Here is a 27,004-nt window from a genome sequence, read left to right as displayed (position 1 = left end):
AGGATCACCCTGACGTATTCCTCATGTTGAGATGCACCGTTGTCTGAAATAAAAGCAACACATTGCTCACCTTCTGCAATGTTGACAGGGAATGGGCTTTTGGGGATCTCTTGGCCGCCAAAGAGGACATGGATGGCGTGTGGACCCTCAGTCACAGGGCGATAGGTGCATCGGAAAACACTGTCGCCTTTGTTTTCCAAAATGATTTCCACTGTGTCATTTTTACCCTGAGGATCCACAATGACCACGCTGACGTCGCCATTGCCAGCACCTTGTTGACAGGGATGAATATTAGTCTCCATTGGACTGTGCAGGCAGTTGTTTGTTGTAAGCTTTCAGTGGATGGAAGACCACAACTCACAGAAAATATGACCATAAGAATGCCTGATGGGCATATATCGCTCACTATTACTTCGTGTAATAAAAGTTGTAATATACTTTTCATGCTCTTATTCTCTTTCTGCAAAAAAGTTAAAAGGCTTTCTCACCGGCTGTGAAGATGTCAAAATAAGTGGGTTTGTTGGCAATATTCCCAGTGCGTTCTAGGCCGGGCCCCCTGGCATGCACTTTACTGGGGTCACCCATGTCCTTTGCCACATTCACTGAGTAAGGGCTCTTGTCAATGTCTTGACCAGCAAATAACACCTTAACCTGACATTTAAGGGATATAATAAAAGACAATTTTTACAATTTATCATTTGGAGAGGTCTTAATTGGACAATGGAGGCTATTTTTTCCTAACCTTGTGAAGACCTTCAACTTTGGGAATATAAGTTACTGTGTAGGTTCGGTTTTTTTCCTTGTTAGGTTTCACCTTGGCCTATAGAAAAAGAGACAAATGATTGACAGAATTCATTGAAAAATATCCTGGCTTTATATAACAGACTTACCTCTTCTTTGTGTCCCTCGGGGTCCTCCACATAGACTAGGACCTCACCACTGCCTGCTTCACTAGTATCCACAGTGAATACAGCAGGGTGAAGGACTTTGTTACCATGAGGCTCAAGACCTGCAAAAAAAACAAAAGCACCTTTCATGCATCTTTTTTTACAACAGGAATGTACACGAAAGAAGTACTTGTCCCAACACTGTTCTGATGTCATATACCAAAAAGACTAGTACTTTGGCAAAAAAAAAACCTGAGGTTTTTATGAATTCCCATAATTTATAAAGCATCCGCAGTATCCTGGTCTGCCTGAAAGGAAGATCCCACATTAGAGGGGTTTTTCTCGAGGTTTACTATTTTTCAAAATATGGGCTCAATGTCTGCCCTCTTGGGTGTTTAGGCACGGAGATGTCACATTTTTTGTCAAGTGTAGGCATTTGTAACACTTTTGTTGACATTTTTGTAAATAAGAATGTATCTTGACTTGACTTCTCACCTGGTCCGTAGGCTTTGGCCTTGTGAGGAAAAAGCTGTTTGGGTTTGAGAGGAGCACCTGGCTTCAGCTTGGCTTTGGGGAACTGCGACAGGTAAGTCATCACAGAGTGCTCATCCACATCTGGATCCACTATCTCCTCAGGTGCAATCACCTATATTGCAAACAACACATCAACAATATATGTACAAAATTGGACAGTAGATTTGAGCCCAGCACCTTTGATATACTTTGGAGAAAGTAGTGCCTGACCCCTTCCTAATAACCATAGTGCATAGGGATTAGACAGAAAATAAACATATCTATTAGCACCTCTACTCACTCCTCTCCTACTTCTAACACTTTGTCAATCATTCACTGCCACAGAGCAATGACTCTAGCCAGATATATTTAACCCTGGTTCTGCAGGGTTAAGGATTGTTGCCTTCTAGAAGTCAGCCACGAGGATTTATACTTAGCCAGACCTCTCCCACATCTCCTTAACGCTAGCGCAATGGAATCTAGTCCACCCCCCACTCCCAACCCTCAGGGCCATGACATCCACCCTCGAGCTATCTGGCCAGCGCTTATCCTTGTGGTGATTAGCTAGTGTGCAACTAAACAACCTGCACAGTGGACCGGAGAACAGCAAGGGTCATTAAAAAGGGATGGAATGGAAGAATGCAACCTTGCTCTGATTACATCGTTATTCTGAGCGACGCAGATTAGATCAATCTTTCAGAGCCTGCTTGGGAGGTGCTTAAAGGTCTTTAAAAGAGCGAAAATAAAAATCTCTGACACTGTAAAGTCTTTGATGCCACCATAAAGCATCTTCTGCTTGTAAAAACTTTCATTTTAAACAGAGACCAACTTTTAACAGGGGATAATTTGTTCTTAGTTTTCTAACGGCAGTGCATAAAAAAGCAATCTTATTTGTTCTATCCTTCCTTCTGCATAGTCTCACCTTGCTCTGATTTGCAGTGTTATCACGCTATTCTGTATTTCCCTCAACATTTTTAGGGATGCTGTTTCACACTTAAAAAACTGTTATATGCAAGACAATATTAAGAGTTGCATGACTTCAGCCTAATGCTACAGTTTGCAAGTAAAGAAAAACAACTTCTTCTTGCTGGGCAGTGATCCCTTTAATATATCCTCAGAACTGATTTCCGAGTTAGTTGAAATTAAGTACATTTCGGTACTTCCACATTTAAGTGTTTTGGAAACACTGGTCTAGCTACACCAACCATTCCCAGCAAAATTAGATGATTATTATTGATATTCAACTCACCTGAGGCACACCCAGCCAATCATCTGCCTGCTGCATGGCTTCTCTTGCATTTTCCACTGGCTGGTTGGGGTCCCACTCAGCCCAATCAGGACACAAACCTAACACAATGCAAACAAGCCATTAGATCAACCTGGTGCACAAATGTGTGCAGGTTTGCTTCCACTGCTAATGGCATAATGAGACTCTGCTTTGGTCAGCGCTAGCACTGCTATGGCACCTTCAGCTCCAACATCTTACATGCTGTCTGTTGGCTCTTTAAAACAAACAAGTGCGAGGAACATGCTATGGCTAGCATGCTCTGGGCAGCTAATAACTAAATTGGATTAGTGTTGATTATAGAGAGTGTCTGGCTTCAAGTTCAATGCAAGATACTATAGAAATGTGATGAATGCAGGGATACTAGATCAATTTCATATTGAAAATACTCATAAATTGAAGGTAGTTGGATAATAGTTAGTAGAGAAAAATATGGTTTCTACAGAGAAAAAAAAATCTTGATTGTGCACCAAAGATGCTTTTGTCCGGGTATAAAAAAAACTAAAATGACCAATTATAAGGCTTTGTCATTTTTTAGCAGATTTATTTGCATACCTATGATAGAAATTTAAATTGAAACTAGAAATCAAATCAAAAGTAATATTTAGAACCCCGTCCTGTATTCTGCCTACAGTTCTGATTTGACAGAAAATTAATAAATAAATCACAGTCAGTCCCAAGGAGACTAAGTAAGTAAAATTTTACATTTAAACAGAAGTTGAATTAAATACATTAAGATATTTATAGACAGTTTAGTGGCAAGGCTGTAGAGAGTGCATTGTAAAAGCAAGGAGTCCGTTTAATTGTCTAAAAACCCAGTGGGTGCACTAAAACAGGCCTACACCAGCCTTTTTATTTTCAAAATTGATTTTATCTCAGCGTAGACGATTGAAGATGCTTTCTTTTATAGGGGTGTGCAAACGCAAAACAGAGCTGCTTCATGTTGTCTCCTGTCATACAGCAAGAAAGTCAGGCTGATGAAACAACGCAACCTTGTATGGGCAGCATTGCAGCACTTAGAGATGCGTCTCCCCACACCATGTGTAAACACAGTTAAATAAGGGTTTGCACTCAACTCCATTTATGCTTCTAAAATTCACACCAGCAAGGGAACTCCTAACAGTTGGCTAGGGAAAATTTGTCATCAGCAGAGGTGGCAAAAGTACTTACGCTGTACTTAGAGGTTCTCTAATCGAAGTTGCATGCGGAGATGTGCAACTAAATCATTTTACCTAAATACTATGTTTGACGGTATAGTAATTAATGAAAACAAGCAAGTATCGGGAAATACTCTACGTGGTAATACATTTTTGGGTGTTCCTGATTTAGGCCGGTCAGGGTTAGAAGAAGGACAGTCACGTCTCTTTTCATTGACTTAAAGTACAAAGGTACACATTGCAAAATCAGGAGCAGAAAATACCTGTTATCTAATGTTCAGTCCAGAAAATTAACTATCATAATAAAATAAAACAACTCAATATTTGAATACTTTCCCCCATCCAGAGGACTGTGGATTGTTTTTCTGTGGCTTCTACACACGTCTCTGCAATATACCACGGGGATTTTTTTTCTTATTGATGCCCTGCCAAGCATGAGAAGGAAGAACGGTGGCCAAATTTGGGGGTATAGTTATAGCAGCAACAGCAGAGCAAGAGAGAACCTTGAGCCTCAGATTTGATGACAGATTCAGTCATTGCAGGACAGCTGGCTGAGACATCACATAGACATGACTAACCCTCTGAAACTACCTGCTCTCTAAAGACAGATGACACAGGCTGACGTTTAAGTGTGTGACAGATAATAAGATGGCAAGTTCTTTCTGGAAGGTGTTAAAGTTTCTAATGACCTAATGGACTCTGCTTGGCCTTGCCTTCCTAGCAACGATGAAAACTAAGAGACACCTAGTACACTAAATGGCAAGATCAGATGGGTTTCGGACCTCCGGTACATCTTTGTTGCCACAGCAACTTGTCAGATGAGTCAACGATGCGGCCGAGTTTGAAAAGGCCCAGATCCAATTTGAACACTTGCTAAAAACAGTGTGAACAGTCCTGTCTAATTAATTTAATTTCAAATTAACTTATGAATGGGCAATATCATAAACAAATGACATGGCGATTTGGATGTTGTTACCAACTTTTTTAAGGTGGACTAAATGAGCCAGCTGCTACAAATGGTACAAGTGAATATTTACCTGGAGCGCAATTGTCCACCAAAGCTCCAAGGGCTTTGCCATCCCTCCAGTCACGATTGAAGTTGTTGATGGGGAGCTGGGGCACTTTGTTCTGGATCCAACCGAGCAGACGCTGTTTGGGTGTCATCTTCTTTGTCTCTTCATCGTCCTCGTCATCCCACATTGGCATGGATATAGAATAGTGCAGGATGAGAGTCCAGATGAGACCCAGGATAAGTTTTAGATTCCCATCAACGATGGCTTTGCTATCTGCGGTGAGAGAACATCAGTAGATTTTTACACAGCTGTTTTTGCACATCTTCAGCTGAGATGGCAGAAGTGCTCAGACTCTTTAGTTAAGTAAAAGTACAGACTGTGCATTTATAAAATAGATAGTCCAGTAATAGGCTTATACCTCGGCACGGGAAGATCACTTTCTCATGTATGTAGTTCAACATGCACACTCAAAATCACATTTTTGCAGATTATTTTCCATAGCTTGCACCTTGGAAATGTTAATACATTTTTATCAAAGGTTATCATGGTTTTCTTAAAGTGCTCTTTCACACAATATTTTTATTTTAGGAGATTTGTGATTAAGAACTTAATGGTTCTGTGTTGTTCATTTTAATACTCAGTACTTAATACTGTGTGTGATTATGAATTTGATAAATGGTGTGGCCAATGACACATGCATTTGTGTCAAGTGAAATCTCTTATTTCAGCCACTCTGTATGCTTGTTCACTTTCAAAATGACGCATCCATGCGAAGTCATTATAACATGAATACTTGCTTCTGACAGTCCATCTTATCAACGCCCAATGAGAGCAAAATATAAGTGACTATTAAATATAAGCCGCATCTTAATGAGAATCCCTCTCTTTTCATTTGCAATCAAAAATGACCGACTTAAAAGTATTTTCAGTAAACATTGCCTCTTAAACCTGATAAAATAGCCACAAATCTTATGAAAGTCACCTTTAAGTGATTTGCAAAAAGATACGTATCTTTTGTGTTTGTACTCTGTTACTTTCCACCACTGGTTTTCAGTGAACAAGGACTTAAGGCAAGATTTAGGAGCTACGCTGGGCATGTTTTATCAGTGTTGGAGCGCAGAGCTGACCAGGCTATTCTGAGTAGGTATATAAACAACCGTGATTGACTACCGAGGGGACAGCAATCTAATGTGTCTCCACCGCAGCTCACCCTAGCAAACCCTCCTCCCACTACAGCCCTTTTCTTCCAGACAGCTGTCTGGCAGAAGAGCCCTAACAATCTGTCATGTGCTCACAATGCTACACTGAAGACAGTGACAGCTGAGGATGTGTGCAAGTGGATCTCTCCCTGCATAAATACCGCTTGGATTTCAATTACCTTCCAAACTGGGAGCGCCAGTGTGTGATAAATCAAAGACTTGGAAATTGGCCGAATCGACGGCAAAGCGAGACACTTCATTTCCTAAAAGTTGCCTGAAGGGGAAGTTTGCCGAATGAGACGCTTTAATTTAAAGATGCCATCGCTTAACCTCAAAGATGTGCTCTACTTTTCATGTGGTCAGCAGTTTGTGGGCCTCAAGGGAGCTCATGCATTTTTTTAATCCCTTTTTGTTCTAGCGGGATTAGGTGAAGCTATTTTTTTTGGTTGCTAAAAATATTATTCTATTAGGAGATGCCATTCAATTGTCAATGTTTACTGCGTCATTATGCAACTTTTTGTCTTTGCAAATTGAATCGTATACACTTGTGCATAACCACGATATACCAAGGGAAGCCCTTTTGTCTTGATGGGTACCCGGATAGCAGTATGGCTTACTTCAGGTGTCTTTAATCCCTAGTTTAATATGCAGAACTTTCTACAGGACATGCTCCGTTTTTCATAGATAATTTTCTGTCATTTTGCAAGCAAGTTGAAGGATATTGTACCCTATAACAAACTCTGCCCCATGAGCAAAATATTTTTGCAAAGCTCAGAAAACTCATTATTTGACAGTGCTTATCTTTGTCAATTTCTTTTGTCTGATTTAATCAGTTTTTAATTGCTTCTGAATTTTTTTAGTTTTTTTGTTTGTTTGTTAATTCAGTCAGATGTTTGCCCTTTTTCTTTTTCTCCATAACCCCCTGAAAAAAATGGATTTTGTACGTTGATTAATTCTGGGCTTTTGTAATTCTTTTTGTCCTAGAATGACGAAGGATCATAATCAAGGTTTACACAAAAGCCCAAAAAAAACATTTGCCCAGCACACTGTTGTTGAACATGTTGAAAAATAGCGTCTCCCTGGACATCCTAACCTATAATATGGCCCAGGGAAACTATGATAATTTTAGCTTCTTAAAATTAACCTTGGTGTTCAGTCTCCCTCTGCATCCCTGCATTTTTCAGCGTATAGATGTGATTGATAATTTTGTCAGACATTACCCCTCAGCTCAGAAATTCTGCTCACTTTATGCCCAAAATTAACCTTTATAGCCTATGGACAAGAACAAAGTGGCACTTTGTGCAGTATGTTGATGGCTGTTTTGGGGCATAGATAGCCTTGGTGGGTTCCTGACACTTTTTTACCTGGAAGTTTTTGTTATATTATAAAAAGAAAGTTGCCTAAGGATATTTCAGACCTTGCTCTGTGTCTACACAGCGTTGATAATTGAGGCCACTGAAGTGGTCACATTTTGAGTGGCACTGTCAGGTGTGGCAAAGGAGGTCTGTCCAGGACAAGTCTGGCTTTGGCAAGCCAACTGTGAGCACAAAGAGACATCCATAAAACACTGTGGGCACACTTGTGCACCAAGCCTGCTTGTGGCTTTTTATTGCCTCTGACAGTGTGTGCAGATACCCAAGCTGTTAGGTCTAACATTTTTTTTGCTTTTCTCAAAAGGCCAAACAGATTGTTTGTTCTTCTAACACACATGAACGTGAGCTCACTTATGACCAGAGATGCACTGTGTGAGGTCTGTCTACCTCGAGGCGTTTATGGTGATATTTTCCATGCTGCATTCAGTTCTCATGCAGCCAACAAGCTACTAAAGCCTCGGAAAGTAGGAAATCCATTTAGTGCGAATCTAAATTGTAATAATTGGTCCATCGAATTGGATTTCTTGATTTTTAACTGTCTATTCTCTCAATGGTGCTGCTTTTCTTTTCGCCATACAGCTCCAGTAGATGCATGAAGATGACATCAATAAATACATGGGCATTTTTCTCTCCATGCCCTGCAAATTAGCCAGTTATAGTTGGCCGGGATCGGCCGCAGAAAACCTTGCAATGGTTGTGAGGATAGGTGGTACTGAAAAACAATGAATGGATTTTTCTGTCCTATGCTAAGTCAGTCAGAGCAAGCCTATCCCAGCTGACTCAAGGCATAAGGCAGGGACACCCTGAATTGGTGGTCAGCCAATCGCAGGGACACCCTGAATTGGTGGTCAGCCAATCACAGCCAATTGCAAGGCACAAGGAATTGGACAACCATTCACACTCGCACTCCTACTTTGAACTGTGATATAAAAGCAAGGTCACAATGTTGTGCAATGGTTACGTGGTTATGTGTGGTATTGATGGCTGTACAAAGAGTAATCCTTTATTGAAGGCCCAAAAATGCTGAAGCTATAAATAGTACATTATTAGACATTTGGGGCTGTATATTCATTTGCCAGTCGGTATCTATGTCCAGCCTAGGAGCTTGCAGAATGCATCAAGGCCAGGTTGACCCATCACGATGAGTATACAAAATTGTGCACTCATTAGCATAACTTCAGTGAATGCAAAGCCTGTGACTAAGCAAAGTGTTGAGGAAACTTGTGAGCTAAACTTGGGTTTATTGCTACTGCTCTGACCTTAGTGACACTCATGTCTCACTCAAGATTAGTGCCAACACCGCTGTGTGCTTTTTTTGATGACTTTGTGTCAAAAACAAGTGTCAATAGCAGAAAATATCTGTATTTAAAAACACAGTAAACGGTTAGATCAATTATTTATAATCGACATCTATCTCTTATAATGACTGTTTGACCCCAATAAAAAAAGCACTTACACTAAATGAGTTAATGTAAAATTGGCTGTAACGAGTTTTACACAAATGTATCACTCAGATAATGAAAGAAATGATGTCAGAAAAAGCAAGCACTTGGAAACCAGGAGGACAAGTTTTAAATCTGATTGGTTGAAAACAGATCGCTAAACAGATAAACATTCTACAATTGCAACAAGTGTACATAACCTTTAAAAAGTATTGCCACACTAGTTAACACCCCACAAAACTAAAATTAATTTGAAATGTACTGATCATTATTGGACTCTGAAGTAGTTCCCTGAACCTTTTTCCAGACACCGAATGGTGCAGTCATTTTTCTTCGTTCGCCATCGATCAACAATAAAAAAGCACTATACCTAAACTATAAAAGAGGTTAAATAACAATTTACCAAGCTATCGGTAATACGTGAGTGTACATCATACCTTAAGGCTCAGAAATGTTCTCTCGCAAAACTTCTGCATTACAGCCACAGTGCCTCATCAAATGAATAATTTTAATTATCTTACAATATTTGAAAATCTGATTCACTCAGTAAAAAGAAACTGTTTTTGAGCCAAACAACTTTTAGTCGGTGTGACTCCACTTAATTCATTGTAGTAAGGAGCAGCAATATTTCAGCTCTGTGAGCTTCTATGAATTGTTTGACTGTGTGAATGAATGTCTGGTGACCAATTCGGGGTGCAGTCTGCCATTTCCCCTTTCTCACATGGGAAAGGCTCCAGCACCCAGCAAGTGGTGATGAAAATTGAATCATAAGTAGATATCGAGAGGATGAGACGCAAATGGATAAAACCACAATGTGAATTGTCATGCCTCAGAAACCTAGCAGTGACCAGTTTTTGATCTCTAAGACAAAATGTCAGTTATTTTTAACAATGAAATCAGTTATCATGGTGGTTAGTTTATCTCTTTTACTAACACTTACATTTCAACGACTTCAAAGTATTTGGGTGTTTGCAGTGTTTGTCTCTCTGTGTGTCCTACAACTGACTGGTGATCAGTTTAGAGTGTCGCCCGCTTTTCGTATTTAAAGGATGACCTCCCTCACCTTTACAACAATTTTGGCAAAATCTTTGTGTGCCATTTACACAAATCTGTACTTGTTAACTGGAACTGCAGTAAATTCAGCTTCCAGTATTAAAACAAATCCACACAGTTTATGGGACTTACCAATGGACACCAGTTTGATGTGCTCCCGGTCCAGGAACTCCAGTGCTACGGAGACATTCTCCAGCTTCATCTGGCGAAAGTTAGGCCTGCTGTGGTACTTTCTGTACATCTTCTTCTGGCTAAGCACCTCCAGAAGCCAGATGAGCTTCAAGCCGTCACTGAATTCGCGCTGCAGGTCACTGATGTTCTTATTGACACACTTCAGGTGCTCGTTGCACCACCGGGTGAAAGTGTTCTGCTGAATTTTCTTCCATGGCGCGTCCTCCGCCAGGTCCTTCTCTGTTGCTGGCATCTCCTCGTCCTCCTCCCCGACAAAGTCGGCGGACTGGTAGTACTGGGGCTCCTCGCTGTAATTGTTGCTCATCATGGCGCTCCTGGTTGGATTTTCACCACAAGTTTATCTGGTTATTGGGACAGTGCGCACTGAGATAAGTCAACTGGTGAAGAAAACAGAGTTGTGAATAGATGTCCAAATTCCACCGCCTCTTGGATGCAATTGCCACAGTTGTGCTAAAGTTGCTCCTTGTATCGTGCAGTGTGGCCTCGGGAGCGAATGTGCGTCCCCGGCTGGTCTCTCAAAGTGCTTAACTTGAATGTCCAGAGAGGCAACAAGTGGCTTTATAAAGGCCCCTCCACCACCCATCACTAGACCACGTCATTCTGGAGCCCTGCGATTATACACCATGTGCTCATCCCAAAGGGGACCGGGGTCTCCGGCTCAGTTTACTGGATCGGGAGGGGGGTGGTGGTCCTGATTGGTCAGAGCCCAGTCAAAGCATGCCGCTTATTTTTAGCTATTCCTATTTGGGAGACTGTGTGTCTGGGGATGTGCGCACAAGCATGCGTGTGTGTGTGCTTGTAATTCTTGACAATGTGTGTCACTTCCAGCACTCATGAGGCTGAACAACTGAGCTAAGAAAAGAAAGTGAGAGAAGCCTTTAAAAAAGAAGCACACACATAGCTATACACTTACTGGTCACTTCATTTGGATCACTTCTGGATTCACTACCACAAAAATGTACGCGCTTACAAAGCTCAGTTTTTATAGACATTTGTTCAAGGTTTTTAACAGGTTGTTTGTAGTTCAGATACATGGTTGTGAAGAATCCATAATTTAAAAATACAAGGTAGTAGTACAATTGTCATTGATGTTTCACGGCACATCATATGTTGCTGTTTAATTTAAAGATTTTGATTATTTTTATTTAACATCCTTTAAGTAGAAAGGTTTCAAATTCTCTTGTAAGTCATAAAAATGGCAATAAAACATTCTATTGTAAGTGACAAAAAACAACAGGAAAAAATAATCAATAGTGTCCCATTTCTTGAAGATGGGAGAGTATGAATAACAACTCAGGAATACTTTAAGAAATTTATTTAGTTCGGTTTAAATGTGTTCATTGATTAAAGGTCAGTGTTTAATGTATATGCCACAACAACAAAAAAGTAGTGTATCACGCTCTCGTCTGCTTTCCAATTTAGCATTTCCTAATTCGAACAAAGATATTAGGGGAGACAAATGTGAATGTCCTTCCTTGAGTTCTGCTTAAGATGAATATCATCACTCTACCAATGACTCAGTTCTCTCTTTTAAAAGGTCACTGCCAGAGGAAGATTTGAATTCGATTAATTTAGTGTTTAACTGTGTGAATTGGGATACATTTGCATTCCAGACAGGCATGATTCATTTGAATAAATTCATATTAGGAGGTGCTCAAATTTGTAGTTATCCCAAATGAGCATTTAGTTGGACCCCTGTGTGCATACTCACCAAATGAACATTGAATTATTGACATAAAATGTTAGCACTCACAAATTCGGACACTTTCAACTGGATAATTAATGTACTACTACCGTTGTTGTGTCACAAAATAACAATTAAGACGCTACCAGGGATTTAGAAAACAGCACTTTGTGGCTCTACACGTCAGAAATTTGAATCTTGAAATGGTTTTGGAAATTCAAAATCGGATACCAATCGGGTTATTTTGCATGTTTGTTTTTTGCTTGTTTTTTCATTTGTTTGATTGTTTTCATGTTCAATTCTGCCAAAAAACTGAAAAAAAATTGCCTCATGAATTAGGACATCTGTAAGAACCATTTGAAATCCTGTGTTTTATTTTTATGATAATTTTCAAAGAGGTTAGTTTTTCAAACTATTAATATGATTTTACCAACTAGCACCAGAACATCTCGTTTGTATTCCTCCCCTCACTTGGAAAAAAAAAATCAATATTCTGGGCAGGTTGCGATGCACCCAGATAGACGACAATGACACATTTCCACCTTTAAGACTTAAGCCATAACTCTCAAGGGTATGAGGCAGACTTCCATTCAGACTCCCGTGGGGATATTTACACCTTCATGGAACGAATTGAAAGTTAAACCCGTCTCATCTTTGAGAAGCTCTATATCCATTATATCACCTGCTACTTTTGTGTTATTACCATATTCTCCGACATACTCGAGGCTGACTTGTGACAGTAAATACACCGCTTACTGGCATGGATTGGGGGGTGCGGATGGTGCAGTAAGGGGTTCATTTCTGCTACCTTATGTCATAATGTCAAATCCCCCACAGTAGGTGTTATTAATATCCATTCAAACTGAAATGCAAAATTACTCACACTGTACTTGAGATCGAATTTGGGAATGCCAGGAAGTTGCAAATTTGTAAACTGCCATTAAAAAATGCACCTCCCATCAATCATTTAATCATTTAATCAATTTGTTGTATCACAGTGTCTCCTCTATGGGCATTTCCCCCTTATTAAATCCCAATTTTAAAAAAATCACTCATCTATCTCTTATACATTCCCGCTCTCTACATTGTATGTCTTTTTTGCAGCATGTTGACATCCTCTTATTTTATTTTCTTAATGTAACGAGTGAAGTATTCTTTGTTTAGAAAATATAGATTTATACAATAACTACTAACATAGTATAATAAAAAAGTATAATCAGAAAACAAAACCTAAAAAAGTTCTATTCACTGCATCTTTACAGTAAGTAAACTCACAATGTATTTCTACTATACACGACATCCCATAACTCAAAGTATTTCTACTGAAAGACACGTCACCCAACATGATGCTGGCAGGAACAGCTCACACTCTGCACATACATTCATGAATAACACCCCCTCGCCACCTACCAGAAGAAGAAAAATAATAATAATGGGACACCATGAGATCAGCAAGTTATTTTTATTTTCTCAACTCATTGACAGTGAAAATAGACCTCAAGGTAACAAAATAGCTACAACTTTTCCCAAAATAGTAAACACAATTCAAAGCAGGTTTGGGCTGGAACACTCACAAGTACTCTTAATGTTTATGCAATTTCACAATACATATATATATTTTTTAAATCCCTCAAAATAAATTAAGTTATTCCCATGGCTTTTGCATGATCAATGAAGGGTTTTTTTTCATTATTTCTTTTGTTATTTGTATTTTATGGAATTCTCCAGCCCCACCACCAAAATAGAATCATATTTAGTTTTTACAATATTTGTGTAGCATTTCCATGAGTTCCAACTTTGTTCAGAGCTAAGCCCCCAAAAAGACAACATTCTTTCATTCAATTGCAGTCAAAGGCAAGTTTAATTGTGAGCTATTCGTCAACAGTTTGCATCAACAGACAGTAAAACATATTTTTCTTTTCCTTTTTGCAATGTTGTCCCATTTACGAAGACACATGAAAAGTGCATGAAAAAGTCAACTGGCAAGAAATGGTAGAATTACATTGCTGGCATTAACAGTTGAACACATGCAATCACACAACACCACCAAGAAACATAGTTTTTTATTATTATTACTATTATAATTACTCTTTGGAACAAAGTCACCATATATAGACATTTTACATAGGACTATATCAAATATACAATGCTCTTTTTTTAAAATAGAACTTTCTACAAAGCAGGTAAAAATGGAATTTAGGAAATCCCCGTTATAGTGCCATCCCGGTCTTATTTACATGGAATATTACTAAAGTGACATCATCCTGACATTATATTGATTGTAATCTTGTATGGAAAGCTGTTGAAGCTTTGATTCCATATCCTCGATATCCACCTTCAGATGATTCAAGTCCATGTTCTACTACATTCTTAATGTTCACTAGTTATACCATTGAGAGGGTTAGTCGGACAACCAACAAACCAACTAACTTTCTTGTAACTATTCTGCATGGGTGTGTACATGTACACTAGGTGTTTTTCCACTGCTGCCTTCCATTACTATATGACTTGCATACTAGACACAGTATACAACGTAATAATTGTAAATAATAATAGTCGTGGGGAAACAACTAATGTGGCCCAGGAATCGACTACTGTGTGACACATGCTACTAGTGGAGTCTAGTAGTCGTAATACTTCTGTAAAGTAGATTACTTGCAATGTTTATTGTGAACTAGTAGACCACAAATTTCTATATTAACAGAATATCATATTATTTGTAAGAAAAGAGGTTTTAAGGGTGAGAAAAATGTCTTCCAGTATGAAGAGATTAAGATGGATATCATGGATATTGAATGTTGGTTATTGTTCAAATTGCTTTCCAAAGTACTGTGCATGCTTTTTTTTTGTTACACAACTAAAATAAATAAATACAAAAATCAAAGATTACACATGTAAACCGTAGCTTTCCATAGAGTGAAAATTTTAATAATGTTTTAACATAATTTATTCATATTGCTCTAAACCCATTGTCTGATATGACAATAATCAAGCCTTTAATGACTTTGAAAAATGATAAACTCTTGTAATGTTAAAACTCAATACATTTACTCTACATAAAGCAGCATTCTATTTTCTGTTTTGGCCCATAAACTAAGCAAATGTAGACATTCAGGCTTCTGCCTGTGTACCAGCAATAATTACAATTGTTAACGACAACATAACACGCCGCTTAACCACAAATGTTTTATCAAGCATGAAATTAGAGCCCAAAGTAAGACAAGTCTTAAAAGCCATTAACAGCTTCCATCGGACCACAAAAAAGTTGCTGAGATTCTGTTGAGTGCCCTTGAGAAAAGACTGGGAATTCGTCGGAGACACCACGGTGTCTTTCGGGCCGTTGATCAAGTGACAATTATTTTGGCAGGAGTGGGAGGTGAAAAAAACAATATTATGCCAATGAGGAAGCGAAAGAGCCTTCAGCCAAAATGAGGCAAAAGCTGGGACTGGTGTTTATCTTCGGACAGACCCACATATGCCCAGTCAAGTATAATAACTCATTGTTGGACAATTTAAAAAAAAAGAACATAATTATACAGAAGTACATATTCATGGTTCACAAAGGCTGCTGTGTTTAGCATTTATTGCGTGTCAGGGGCAAAAAAAATGATATGCACAATAAGACCTTAAAGCATAGATGTCAAAGTGGTGGCCCGGGGGCCAAATCTGGCCCACCGCATCATTTTGTATGGCCCGGGGAAGTAAATCATGAGTGCTGACTTTCTGTTTTAGGATCAAATTAAAATGATAGATCTACATGTATATTATAAATTATATTTTTTTCTGATTTTAGTTCAAAAATCATTTCGTAAAATCAAAAAATATATATATATTAAAAAAGCTTAAAATAAACATCGTTTTAGATTTATGAAAAAAATGAATATTCAGGGATTTTTATCCAGTTCTTTTAATCCATTGGCTTGTTAAATCCAGGCCCATTGTGGAGTTAAAATTTCAAGACTTCTGTTATACGTATTTGTTATTCCCCACTCACTACGTCATGCATTACATCGAAATAAAACCCAAAGAAAAATCACTACGATGACTAATGTACAAACTAATAAATATCGTACTTTCCTATCTGCCCAAAATACCATTAATTTCATTAAATCCATTGAATACAGTGCTACTTTGACATCATTCAAACGCACAATGAAATTGTCCTAATTGAAATGTCAGTCTTTCGTTTCAGCCAACAGAAAAACAACACAGGTTTTTTGTAACCTTTTGATATTAAAAATTCAAACTGACTTGTAAAATATAGCAAGATAAAATGAAAGAATATTGTCAGTAAATATACTAGTCCTACAGTGTAAGTAATCTAAAGGTCATCACAGACACAAAGTAATATTTGTAGTGATGATGACTGACATCAGGAGCTCTAGCTCTTATTTTGATTGGCCAAATGACTATTATTTTCAAGCTATAAACTGCTACCTGAGCCTCAATACATTCTGGAAACCCACAGTTTATAGTCCAGTGCATCTTATATAGGAACAAATACAGACAGATTCTTTGTAAAATTTGGTCCATGCATCTTAACCCAAGTCAACAATTTTCAGAATATTTACCTTCAATGGAAAAACGCCTTTATATCAAGTAAAATAACAAATATGTGCTGTTCTCAAATGAGGAGAGTGGGTTAAAATGGGTTCAAGTCAATTGCATTGTATGTTCGGAAAATTACGTTGTTAGTTCCATGCCATTTTGGTCATTCAGTGATTTCTAATTATTTTTCCCATGTTGGCGCCTTTCTATTTATAGAAAATGCACCCTACAATAGTGACTTTGCCTCTCCTTGCCCACATATGACGACATTAAAGTCTGTTATTGCGCCACTCTTTTTCTCAATTTCTCAAGGTTGCTGCAGCTCTCTCATAACTAATATGCGGCAATATGAAACAAAGAAATTTACTCTGTACCTTGATAAATCACACAATAGTCTAAGTACCACTCTAAAGCATCTTGGAAAAAATTATAGGTATTTCAATTCATTCAAATAATGATCTATTTTACATATTTTACATGTGCATTTAAACTTTTCCAAATGTGGCATAAACCTCATCCCCGCTATAATTAAAGAACATATACATTTCAGTGCATTAGATGTTATTGACAAACACAATATACTGAAGCAAAATAATCAATAAATAACAATTAAATTAATCTACTGGGTGCACATCGAAGGCTAAAAGAGAAATACTATTCACAGAAGAGGAGTGACAAAGTCCTCAACCTGTTGCCATGGTGACGCTCCTCATTCTTTTTCGCATACGAGTCGTACCTTGGCGGCACACAAGGGGGGGGGACTCCATGGTATTGCGAAGATTCCAGTTGGATGTTGACATCTGGCCGACATCTCGCTATTTTATTTCAAATGCGGTCGTCGCGTCTGCATGCTCAACATCGGACGAGCGCCCTCAACAAGCCAGTCATCATCAGCAGCATGGCAGCAGCTGCGGTGACCGTCAGGATAGAGTTCCAACCTACCTCACTCCCCTGAAGGAACACACGAGGGAGGATGTAGTAAAACAAAATAAAAGCTTAACACTCAACAACAACAACAAAAATGTTAAATGCAGTAAACCCACGTCTAATCGCAGTTCACCAATTGTGCATTCAGTGCATCACACTTTTTTTATATCTTAATTAACTTCCTGGCAGTACCCTAGGTAATGAATAATAAAAAAAACAACATAGCAGGTATTTAAATAGCCTCACATAGTTAGTAACATCGTATTCATGAGATCTGCTGCTCCTGTTGCGTCGGTAACCAATTCGTTGACCTTATTTGTTGCCATATTTATCCCATATTTATCTCACTTTGTTACCTCAACAATAACTCGTATAAATATACAAATGTTTCTCTCTGGTAAACTGCTTAAGAATTAACAATACATTATGCAATACTTAATTTAAAGCCTTAAAATGCTGCTCAAATGTTGTGTGCCTTGCATTATTGGTATTACTGTCATTTCAAATGAAAATTATATATTGTCCATATGATGATATTTACTTTTTTCAATGCAAACTCGACATAAATGCCAAATTTCTGTTTACTGTTAAGCATAAAATTTAATATGATTTGGGTCGATACTTTAAAAAGATGAAACTGATCGTGCTGTGCTTTGACAAACTGCCCATCCGTTCCTCCGTTCTGCGTGCATAAAATTTTCCATTCAGATGCCCCTACCTCAAGTAAATCCTTATGTACTAAGCAAAAGTACATTTTTCTTACTTTCAGTGTCATCTAGCCATGCAGGGACAGCAAAATATAGACAAGGGTGCTTTGACATACTCTCTTAATTGAGTCACATTTCATATCTCAGGACAGTGGAATCACGAATCAGCTCTCTGGACTCCAAAGATACGATTAATAATTCATGGTAGTCTAGCGTGAATAAATAGAAATTCCATTAATCCGTTGAAGTTTCACAAAATCTATCACTTTATTAATGGCTTTTTAGTAGGAAAAAGAAATGGTTTAAAGAATCCCGCTTTGAACAAAAAACAAATGATCTTGTAATCGTAAATGATTTTTTTTCTACAGACAGGAATGCTGAGGAGTAAATAGGATGTTGTAATTTATTACTTTAAAATTCACGATTAGCTGGACTATAAACTTCCATTTAAACAAACCACTGGACAGTTGGCGCACCACGGATCTTTATGAGAAAATATGAATACAATATTGGGCAGGGATTGAAACTATAGAGAATTTTTCAAGGATGATAATTTTGCCTTAAACAGACTGCGCACTTTCTATTCTTATCGTTTCATATTATATGTTTTAGCAAGAATCACGCCAGATTTTCTAAATCCTATAGTGGAGGCCTGTTTGCATTATCTGCTGCACAATCTGGGACCATTCCTGTTGAGTCTTTCATGCAATCAGATTGCAATGCCCAGAAAACCTTGCAACACATGATTTGATGGGGATTGAAATCAGTAACTTGTCTATTTGCCAAAAGTGCATATTATTTGCATGTTTGACATCATCTGACACAAATAGCTGAGTGCATATAATTTTCTAAATCCTGTAGTGGAAGCATGTTTACATTAACTGGCCTGGGTATCTGGGTTGATTTTTCTTGAATGCCAAAAGTGTCTTTGATTTTTCTAAATCCTATAGTGGAGGCATGTTGACATTATCTGATGCACAATCTGGGACTATTCTCGTTGAGTCTTTTATGCTATCAGATGCCAATGCCCAGAAAATCATGTGGTGTAAGCATGACCTTGCAACATATGATTTTTTGTCATATAATTTTCTAAATCCCGTAGTGGAAGCTTGTTTACATTAACGAGCCTGAGTATCTGGGTCGATTTTCTTGAATGCCAAAAGTGACATTGATTCTCTAATGCCTGTAGCAGAAGCATGTTGACATTATCTGGCAGGATTATTATGGTCTATTCTTGTGTAGTCGTTTTTTGCAGTTAGATTTCAATGCCCAGAAAACAGAGTCGTGAAAGGCCACCCTTGTACTACTACACTATACTATTATCTTGTCCCTTTAGTACACAATGGGTCAAATCCCCTTTTTTTGTGCAATTATTCACTATTTGGCAAACTGCTGCTTGATGTGATTTGACTGTAGTTGACGACCCTTACACTGGTCTAATTTGAAGTTTTTTGCCCTCTAGTTGAGTTGAGATCAGATACATCAAAGCACAAATCTATGATCTGATGTTTTCTTCATCTAACTAATTCACTAGAAATCCAATTTACATAGACATGAAATTTTATATCGTGTCATCTTAGTCAAAGGAAAAACTGCATGGCTCGGTGCACGTGACTGTTTACATGGAGATAAGCTCCGCTCATACCTTGCTCTCTGGGACGCCAACTCCGACAACCAGCACCAGACCACAGCCACTATTACAATCATTCCTATGAAGGGGATGGAGAGAACAGGGTGCTCAGACGGATGGATGAATCTCTGAAGAGGGAATAAAAGAAACACAGGGACCATGGGGATGGCAAGGGTGAATGTACGAACACATGAATGGAAGGATGCAAATCATAAGGCACATAGATAGGTGTGACTGTGTCAACCACAAGAACACACAAATTCCATGATTTCCATGTGAAACATAATCTGAAATGTGCAGGAGGTGGGTGAAGCTGGAGGGATTGTTTATTTGAGTGTCATGTTCGGAAAAGGTAGAGAGGTATAACGCATGATTGCTGTTTTTTCCAGAGTGCATTATTAACTATTTTAATTTTTTTGCTGTTACGTTTGTTGTAAAATTACAGTTAGCTATATTTTATTTAAATAAGATATTCTGCCAAGTGTTGGAGATATCACTTGAATGATTAAGAAATAGGAATAAAAATACATTTTTTTTAATTATTATTATTATTATCACATTAGAAAATAATGGCATAAGATTAAATAAGGAAGCGGATGTGTGAAGAAACTGCAACAAAATTTAGATGGAAAACAAATGTTCCATCATATCATTGCGTGGGCATTCATGGAAAAGGCCTTTTCCATGGTACTTGCAACTGATTATTTCTCTCTAATTGTCCCCTTCTCTTTGGTCAAGCGTGTAGTTAATGGATTGATTATGATGATGCTGATGATGATGTTTGAAAGGTCCTCCCTTGGCTGAACGGTCATGGACAATCAGAGAATAAGGACAGCAGCAGAGACAGGCACGGGTAGACAGTTTGACACAACACACAGACGTCTCGTCACAGATGTCGAAGACAAAACAGCAGCCTAACTGTTTGATTCTTTTCAATCATCCACTGAATCCTATTGAGATCAAGTGGAAAAATATCAGTGGTCAATTAACTTAGGGAATTAAGTTTTGCATGGGTAAAATGTCCTTAATATTAATTTCCATTTACGACATAATCTGTCATTTCAACATAGTGTGTCATCCAATCCAATCCAATCCAATCCAATGGCACTTTTAAGTGGGTGCGGTTGTAACTATTTTCTAATAACTAACTTCATGCGACATCCTAATAATGGGCAAAAACTGACTAACACGCGAATATCAATCATATGAGCAAGCTTTAGGACTTGACATGTGACCTTCTCAACTTCCGTAATGACTTGCTTGCCATTAGTAAGAATTTTCCTTGACTTGCCTGATTAATGACATGAGCTTTGAAATAGATGCTTAAGACCTGACTCACACTTTGTCTCACTCATGAGGTATGTTCTGTATCAAAAGGTGATCAGGTGTTTATGTCGGGGGACTCATTGGTAACAGCAATTTGATCGAATACAATTCATGTTGCCCTCTAGAAGAAGTTAACCCCTCTTGCTGTGGCAAGTTTACTGACCGCTGAGAAAAATATCTAATTTGGACACTTCAAGAACATGGATGGCAACATTTTAAATGAATTCCAAATTCTTTCAGTTCTAATACTGGCCAAGAAGTCAATGTCTGACTTGTACAACATATTTAAAGGGAATGAGAGGAGCTGTTTTGATTGTAAGCCTAATGTTTGAGGAGCTAAACACTAAATGGTGTGGAAATATCACTCAGTTTATTATTAGTAATGGTTTAGGGTGGAAAACCCAGTTAATTAACACCACAAGGAATAATCATATAATGTATTGAGTCCCTTTGTTCCAGTTGAACAATATTTAAGGCCGACATGAGCCTTGGCGAGGCACAAAAGACATTCCTGCCCTTAACAGAGTATGATTCTCTTGGAGGTGTAATGTTTTAGAGCAGCACTTTTTTTAGAGCTCTGCTGTCTCATAGAGATTAAAAGGACAAACACAGAGGTGGGTGGTATTGTTGGTGGGCTCCACACCAATCGGATAAAAACACGTAATGTAATCCAGTTAGAAACATGTTGTACATCACCACACCATGAGAGACGAACAAAAGACAGGAGAAACAGGAGGTGTATTGTCATTTGTGTTAGTCCACAGGGTATGCATATATTCATTGTGAAACAAGAGAAAACAGAAACGCGTAACTTAATAGATAAAACACTTCATTTAAAGTTAGTATATTCTAACATTCCTAAAAAACATACACAAACATTTATCTTACATGATTTTATGCCAAATGAGTTGCTACATTCTTCTTATTTCTATAATTCCACTTAAAAACATTTTCTGAAAGCATTTTAAATAAAGAAAAATGTATTATATTCTATTTTTAAAAATTATATTAAGTAAAATATAAGAATATAATGATAATAATGGTTTTTAAACGAGCGCTTTTAGAGTAGTGTACATTACAGTACTGTATACACTGTAGTACTTGAAGTATTTCTGTTTTTGAGGCACGTGTTATTATGGTTAGTTTGTTGAAGCTGTTTTGTCGTGGCACATTGTAATCTGAGATTTTAATTATGTATCTATCTAATGAACCAATTAAATAGTTTTCACTCCATTCAAGTCATGCAATATATGAAGCTTGCTTGTAGGCAATTCAAATTTTGGATAGCTTCAATAGGTTAAATAAAACAAGAAAGTAAGAATGCAACTAAACCAAGGTACCAATGTAATTTACTTTACCTGCCTTGTCCTTTAAAGGTAGAGATACATTGTTTTTTGTTTTTTTTACTAAGTGCCATAAACAATTCCTATTTTTAAATGTAATTCCCTGAGACCCATATTTTATTAACTTAAAAATACGCAAGAATTTGTGCATTTTTCATCATTTCGACACTTTTAAAGTACATTGTTACACTGCATTGTTAGCTTGCAGGTAAGTGCAGGGCCATAGGCACCCATCAAGAGTCATATAGGGCTGGTAAGCCATAGGTTCCCGACCCCTTATTTATTATATTGGACAATTAGTAAGCTTACTCACCTGAGCACCCCCAGACAACTTCTCCACCTCGGCTTTGCAGCGCTGAAGTTCCTCCTCCAACTCGTTTCTCTCTCTCTGACTGCTGTCATATAGCTCCTGCAACTCTTGGAGCTCTTGCTTTAGCCCATTACACTGCAAAAAACACAACAAAAATGTAATGAAGCAGCCAACTCATGATATATGAACCCATTTATGTGTATGGAAAAAATGTAGAAATAATAACAATATAACATTAGTTGTTTTTCACAGAAAATAAAATGGGTTGACCTTTATTATTGTTATATTTCTCTTCAAGTTATCCTAAACAATTTCATTCAGATATAAGACACAAAGTAGATCCTTATCAATTTTATGACATTTCCTACTGTTTTAGTATTTTTAAAATGACCTGAGTGTTGATGTTTTGTTCAGTTTGCTAGTAAGTTCTCCATGACAGTGGCATAAAACACACACTCAGGCCAAAATATCTCCTCACCTCTCTCTGAACCTGCGTCGCCTTCTCCTCTGCCTCTTTCAGCTGCTCCCTGAGCGAGAAGATCTCCCCGATGCCGCCATTCCAGCCTGTGGGTGTCACTGGCTTGCCGTCAAAGGAGATGTTCTTTTGGATGGAGGCATCCACGAGCCGGGAATTGTCTGACTGGGCCATAGTCATGTAACTCTCGGTCATGACATCGTCAGTGGCTGTCACCATCTCCTTGCCCTTGCTGCCCTCTGTGCCTGTATCTTCCTCCTTCAGGGATAAGTAGACACTGGAACTGCGAGGAAAACCAAAAGGAGAAATGGTAAAGAGACTACTGTAATATGCACAAAAATCAATGTCCACTATGTAGTCACAAGTTAAAGGTTAAGTTTTGGAAGTTGCACCCAAGGATGAACCAAATTTAGGAAAGTCCACAATAATCTAACTGATATCATGGTCAAATTCTTGGGGTTCATATGTTACAGAAGGAACCAGATGTGCCTTCAAATACATTCACGTAACCTATTATGTTAAAAATGTTTTAAAAAATGCTTACATTTGAATGGATGAGATTAGATAAACATACACGTGGATCTCAATTTACCTTAAACATTACTAATTACCAGTCATTTCAAAATCTTCCAAGTTATTCCCACGTGATGATGTCAAGACATATTTCAACATCTGGATATTCCCAAATTGTCTAAAGGTACAGTAACATAACAGTATATCAACATCTTATTATTGAAGGTTTACCTAGTTTGTCCTTTGGGAAATACATATAATTTTTAATTGACCTGATCTGATGCTATGCCTGACAGCGAGGGACAAAAGGTGCAGTTTCTTTTTATAGAATATAGCCTGGTTTCCACTTTGGTTGAATGTTTTTCTGCTCTATAAGATTTAGGATCTATTGTGTTGGCACATCAATGTATTATGCCCCTGATCTTTAAAGTCAAAATGTATGTTATGTAGTACTAATCTTGCTTTATGCTCTCTTGTCTTTGCATTTTCAGATGTTTTATTTCAATATGACTTGATAATGCTACTATTAGGAGGTGGATTAAGGCCCCTCCTTGAAGCCCCCAGGTAGCAAATGCACATGCTGCCAATGCTACGTTTCATATTACTACAACACTGGAGCCCTCCAACAGGTGGTTGGTGTTTTTGCCCTACTATTCTAAAAGGTATCCCTGTCAGCTGATCCACTAAGCACAGCTGACGAATGACCTCTCACCATGTCCTCTGTCTTTGAAGCAGCTGCAGCCGGTCTGAGAGACGCTGGTTGTCCTCCTTTAGGGCTTGGCACTCCTCCCGCAAGGTCTGACACTCCTCCTTAAGCACGTCCACATTGCCTGGATAGGACCAGGTTAAGGGATGTAATGTTTGTTATTAGAGTTTGAGCAGCGTCATATTTTTTTTTGCAGTGAGTTTTTCTATGACTCTCTGACCCAAGATAAGCAGTGGTCAATAATATGCAAGATGCTTCCATAGATTTGAGGGATTTATTTGTAGTGGATGCTAACTTGTGCCAGCTTTCAGAGTACAGGCTTTCAGTGTTGAGAAATCATTCGTCTAATATGTATAAAAGCAAGATGTCATATTTTCCTTTTTTAACATTAGCTGACATAGCTTTTTATCATTTATGACTGTTTTTAATTTTTACTTTAAAACAGTAATACTTTGATAGATAGGAGTAAGTGGGTAAGTTGTACAGGAAAAGAAATGGTGGTTCTTAAAAAAAATAATTTAATTTTAGAATCAGCATGCCAATTTAAATTGGATTCTGCCTGAAAATCTAAAAGAGCCAATATGCCATTAATCAATTACCAGGTCCTTAGAAGAAAGAGCAAATGTTTTTTAAATGTGTACAGTATTACATTATCTTAGATTGCTTTTAAAAATAGAGTAAAATCTATAGAATTTTTGAGTTAATTCTGTAAGCAACAAAGTCATCTGGGGATAAAGAATCTGTACTTGCGACTAACGTAGTATAACTAGGATCTCCAAATTCCATATTCTTGCAAAATGTGCGACTACAGAGGTAAATCTGAGTTTTAAAAAAATAAACATCGTGCAGAATGGAGCTAACTTTAGTTTCAAGCCAATTCCATTATTTTAATAGTATATTAAGATAGCAGAATTCAAGTCTAAATTAAACCACGCAATTTCAACGTTTTCAATGTTCAGTATCAGTCACAGTCCTGCCTGTTTTAGAGTTCAGTTGCATTCATATCCACTATTAATCATAGAAAAGAAAGTCGTTGAATGATTACTCATATTTGGAAAAAGTTGTTAGTTTTGTTACACCCACTTTGATATCTAAAGGAATTGAAACTGTGCTTCTTTATTCCCATTATTCTTTCTGTGCAGTCATAAATACTCTAGGGGTGAAGCCTGCTGTGATTAAACAACATGAAGTATATTCCCAGAGACCCAGCTTGGAGCCCAGCGGTGACATCAAGTGATATAATCACATATCCCCACCACCCGCAACCTTCCCATCCCCCCCTGACTTAATGAGTCTGCTATCCTAATTGCGCACACTGCTCCCTTGACACCATAATCACAGTGGTAATACTTATTTAAAGGCATAAATGATTTATGGGCTTGACTGGCTGATGCTAGCATCCTGACTGCAAGAGGTTCTTCTGCACTTTGAAAGGTGCATTAGAGTTTTCTTGATGTGTAGTTTTGTCAGTAGCGTAACTAAAGCTTTGGACTTTTTAAAAAAGTATTATAGACAGGAAAATTATTCAGTTTAGAACCATACATGTCGACTGAGCACAGCTTTTTTCTCTCAAGTGACATATTTGATGAGGAAAAAGAAGAATACCGTGGGGCCCCACTATTCGAAAGAAAAGAAATTTAAGCTCTGCCATAGAAAAATGAAAATTAGAATGAGAAGCAAGTGAGTGGGTGGAAGTAATATTTTTCTGAGAAGATTTCCCTTACAAAATTCATGTGCTCTGCAGTACTTTTTCAAAGTAAGCACAAGTCAGTGAGTAGACTACTTTAACTTTAAGCCAGGTAGAGACAAGGTATCCCAAAAAAATTGTGGCTGTTAAGGAGAATGTGAAAAAACCTTATTATTGTGTCAGGGACAGGTGGTTCCGCCTACAAACAACAAATCCCGCCCGTTTTCCAAAGCTTAGTCTTCCACCTTTCCTCGTTATTGCCCAAACTCAGTTTAAATTGTATTGAATTTGGAGCACTCTCTCACTGTTCAAGATTTAGAGTGCGTACCAAAAAAAAGATAAGACTCCTCAATATGCCGCTAGGTGTGGATGGCTGTATCTGATTGGAAACTTTCAGCACTATAATTTACTCTAATTGTATGCCGGAAAGCGCTCTTATGTGCCTTTGTTCCAAAAGGCCTCTTTAGTAGTCAGGTCCTCACCTTCCTTCCTTTCAGCCTCCCTGCGCTGACTCTTCATGCTGATCTCGGCCCTCAGAGTAGTGATTTCCAGATCGTACTCCTGTGTATAAAACCAAATAAGCATAAATTATACATCGCTATTATCAGACTTAACATCTATGCACAAAGTAATAATATCCTCTACACATGTAAAACAAAACACAACATTACCATTAGAAACACTGCGTTATATGTGATGTTTTTTCAACTATTAGACTTTAAGTCAAAGTGAATTTATATTCAGCTTTTAAAACGGCAGCCGTCGAAAAGATTTTCTATCCAAGAAAAAACAATTAATGCATTATATCAACTTGTTGGGGTTATTCTGGGATATTATTATAAATGTGAGCATTAAGAGTAGTATGCAAGTAAAACATCAGAGATGCCAATTTAATTAAATATATATAATTGAATCAGATGTCCACCTGTATTGTTATATAATTATATTAAAGTATAATTATTGATGAAGCTAACACAATTAATTTAAAAACAAGGACATAGGTATGAATCTAAAGCGCCATAAATACGTCTACT

The 27,004-nt window shown here is 37.9% G+C and overlaps 3 protein-coding genes across 10 annotated transcripts in view; 1 reads left to right on the top strand and 2 right to left on the bottom strand.

Annotated features, from left to right (window-relative positions):
• Positions 1–3,735, top strand: part of LOC144215417 (uncharacterized) — a 71,053-nt gene extending 67,318 nt beyond the window's left edge. The window contains exons 4-5 of the mRNA XM_077744337.1: positions 1,394–1,473; positions 3,596–3,735. Of these exons, the coding sequence (XP_077600463.1) occupies positions 1,394–1,430 (37 nt within the window). The 3' untranslated portion in view covers positions 1,431–1,473; positions 3,596–3,735. The remainder of the gene's footprint in view (positions 1–1,393; positions 1,474–3,595) is intronic.
• LOC144215415 (filamin-C-like) overlaps positions 1–10,632 on the bottom strand; it is a 30,627-nt gene extending 19,995 nt beyond the window's left edge. For all 4 annotated transcript variants that reach the window (XM_077744330.1, XM_077744331.1, XM_077744332.1 and 1 more), the window contains exons 1-8: positions 10,055–10,632; positions 4,880–5,128; positions 2,650–2,747; positions 1,383–1,533; positions 891–1,009; positions 743–820; positions 489–651; positions 71–271 (exon numbers count right to left, since the gene is read on the bottom strand). In XM_077744330.1, coding sequence (XP_077600456.1) covers positions 71–271; positions 489–651; positions 743–820; positions 891–1,009; positions 1,383–1,533; positions 2,650–2,747; positions 4,880–5,128; positions 10,055–10,421 — 1,426 coding nt within the window. In that variant the 5' untranslated portion in view covers positions 10,422–10,632. The remainder of the gene's footprint in view (positions 1–70; positions 272–488; positions 652–742; positions 821–890; positions 1,010–1,382; positions 1,534–2,649; positions 2,748–4,879; positions 5,129–10,054) is intronic.
• Positions 10,633–15,720: 5,088 nt separating this feature from the next.
• The window catches only part of LOC144215672 (uncharacterized), a 28,316-nt gene continuing 17,032 nt past the window's right edge, over positions 15,721–27,004 (bottom strand). For 3 of the 5 annotated variants that reach the window (XM_077744750.1, XM_077744749.1, XM_077744753.1), the window contains 6 exons: positions 26,453–26,531; positions 24,290–24,407; positions 23,068–23,347; positions 22,593–22,724; positions 19,626–19,738; positions 15,721–17,297 (listed from right to left, as the gene is read on the bottom strand). In XM_077744750.1, coding sequence (XP_077600876.1) covers positions 17,285–17,297; positions 19,626–19,738; positions 22,593–22,724; positions 23,068–23,347; positions 24,290–24,407; positions 26,453–26,531 — 735 coding nt within the window. In that variant the 3' untranslated portion in view covers positions 15,721–17,284. The remainder of the gene's footprint in view (positions 17,298–19,625; positions 19,739–22,592; positions 22,725–23,067; positions 23,348–24,289; positions 24,408–26,452; positions 26,532–27,004) is intronic. The other 2 variants (XR_013330473.1, XM_077744751.1) reach the window with 2 other exon arrangements.

The sequence above is a fragment of the Stigmatopora nigra genome, chromosome 22, assembly GCF_051989575.1.
Source record: "Stigmatopora nigra isolate UIUO_SnigA chromosome 22, RoL_Snig_1.1, whole genome shotgun sequence".
In the NCBI taxonomy this organism is placed as follows: Eukaryota; Metazoa; Chordata; class Actinopteri; order Syngnathiformes; family Syngnathidae; genus Stigmatopora; species Stigmatopora nigra.
Note: the sequence above shows the minus strand (reverse complement) of the source record. Positions and strands in the feature narration are given on the sequence as shown.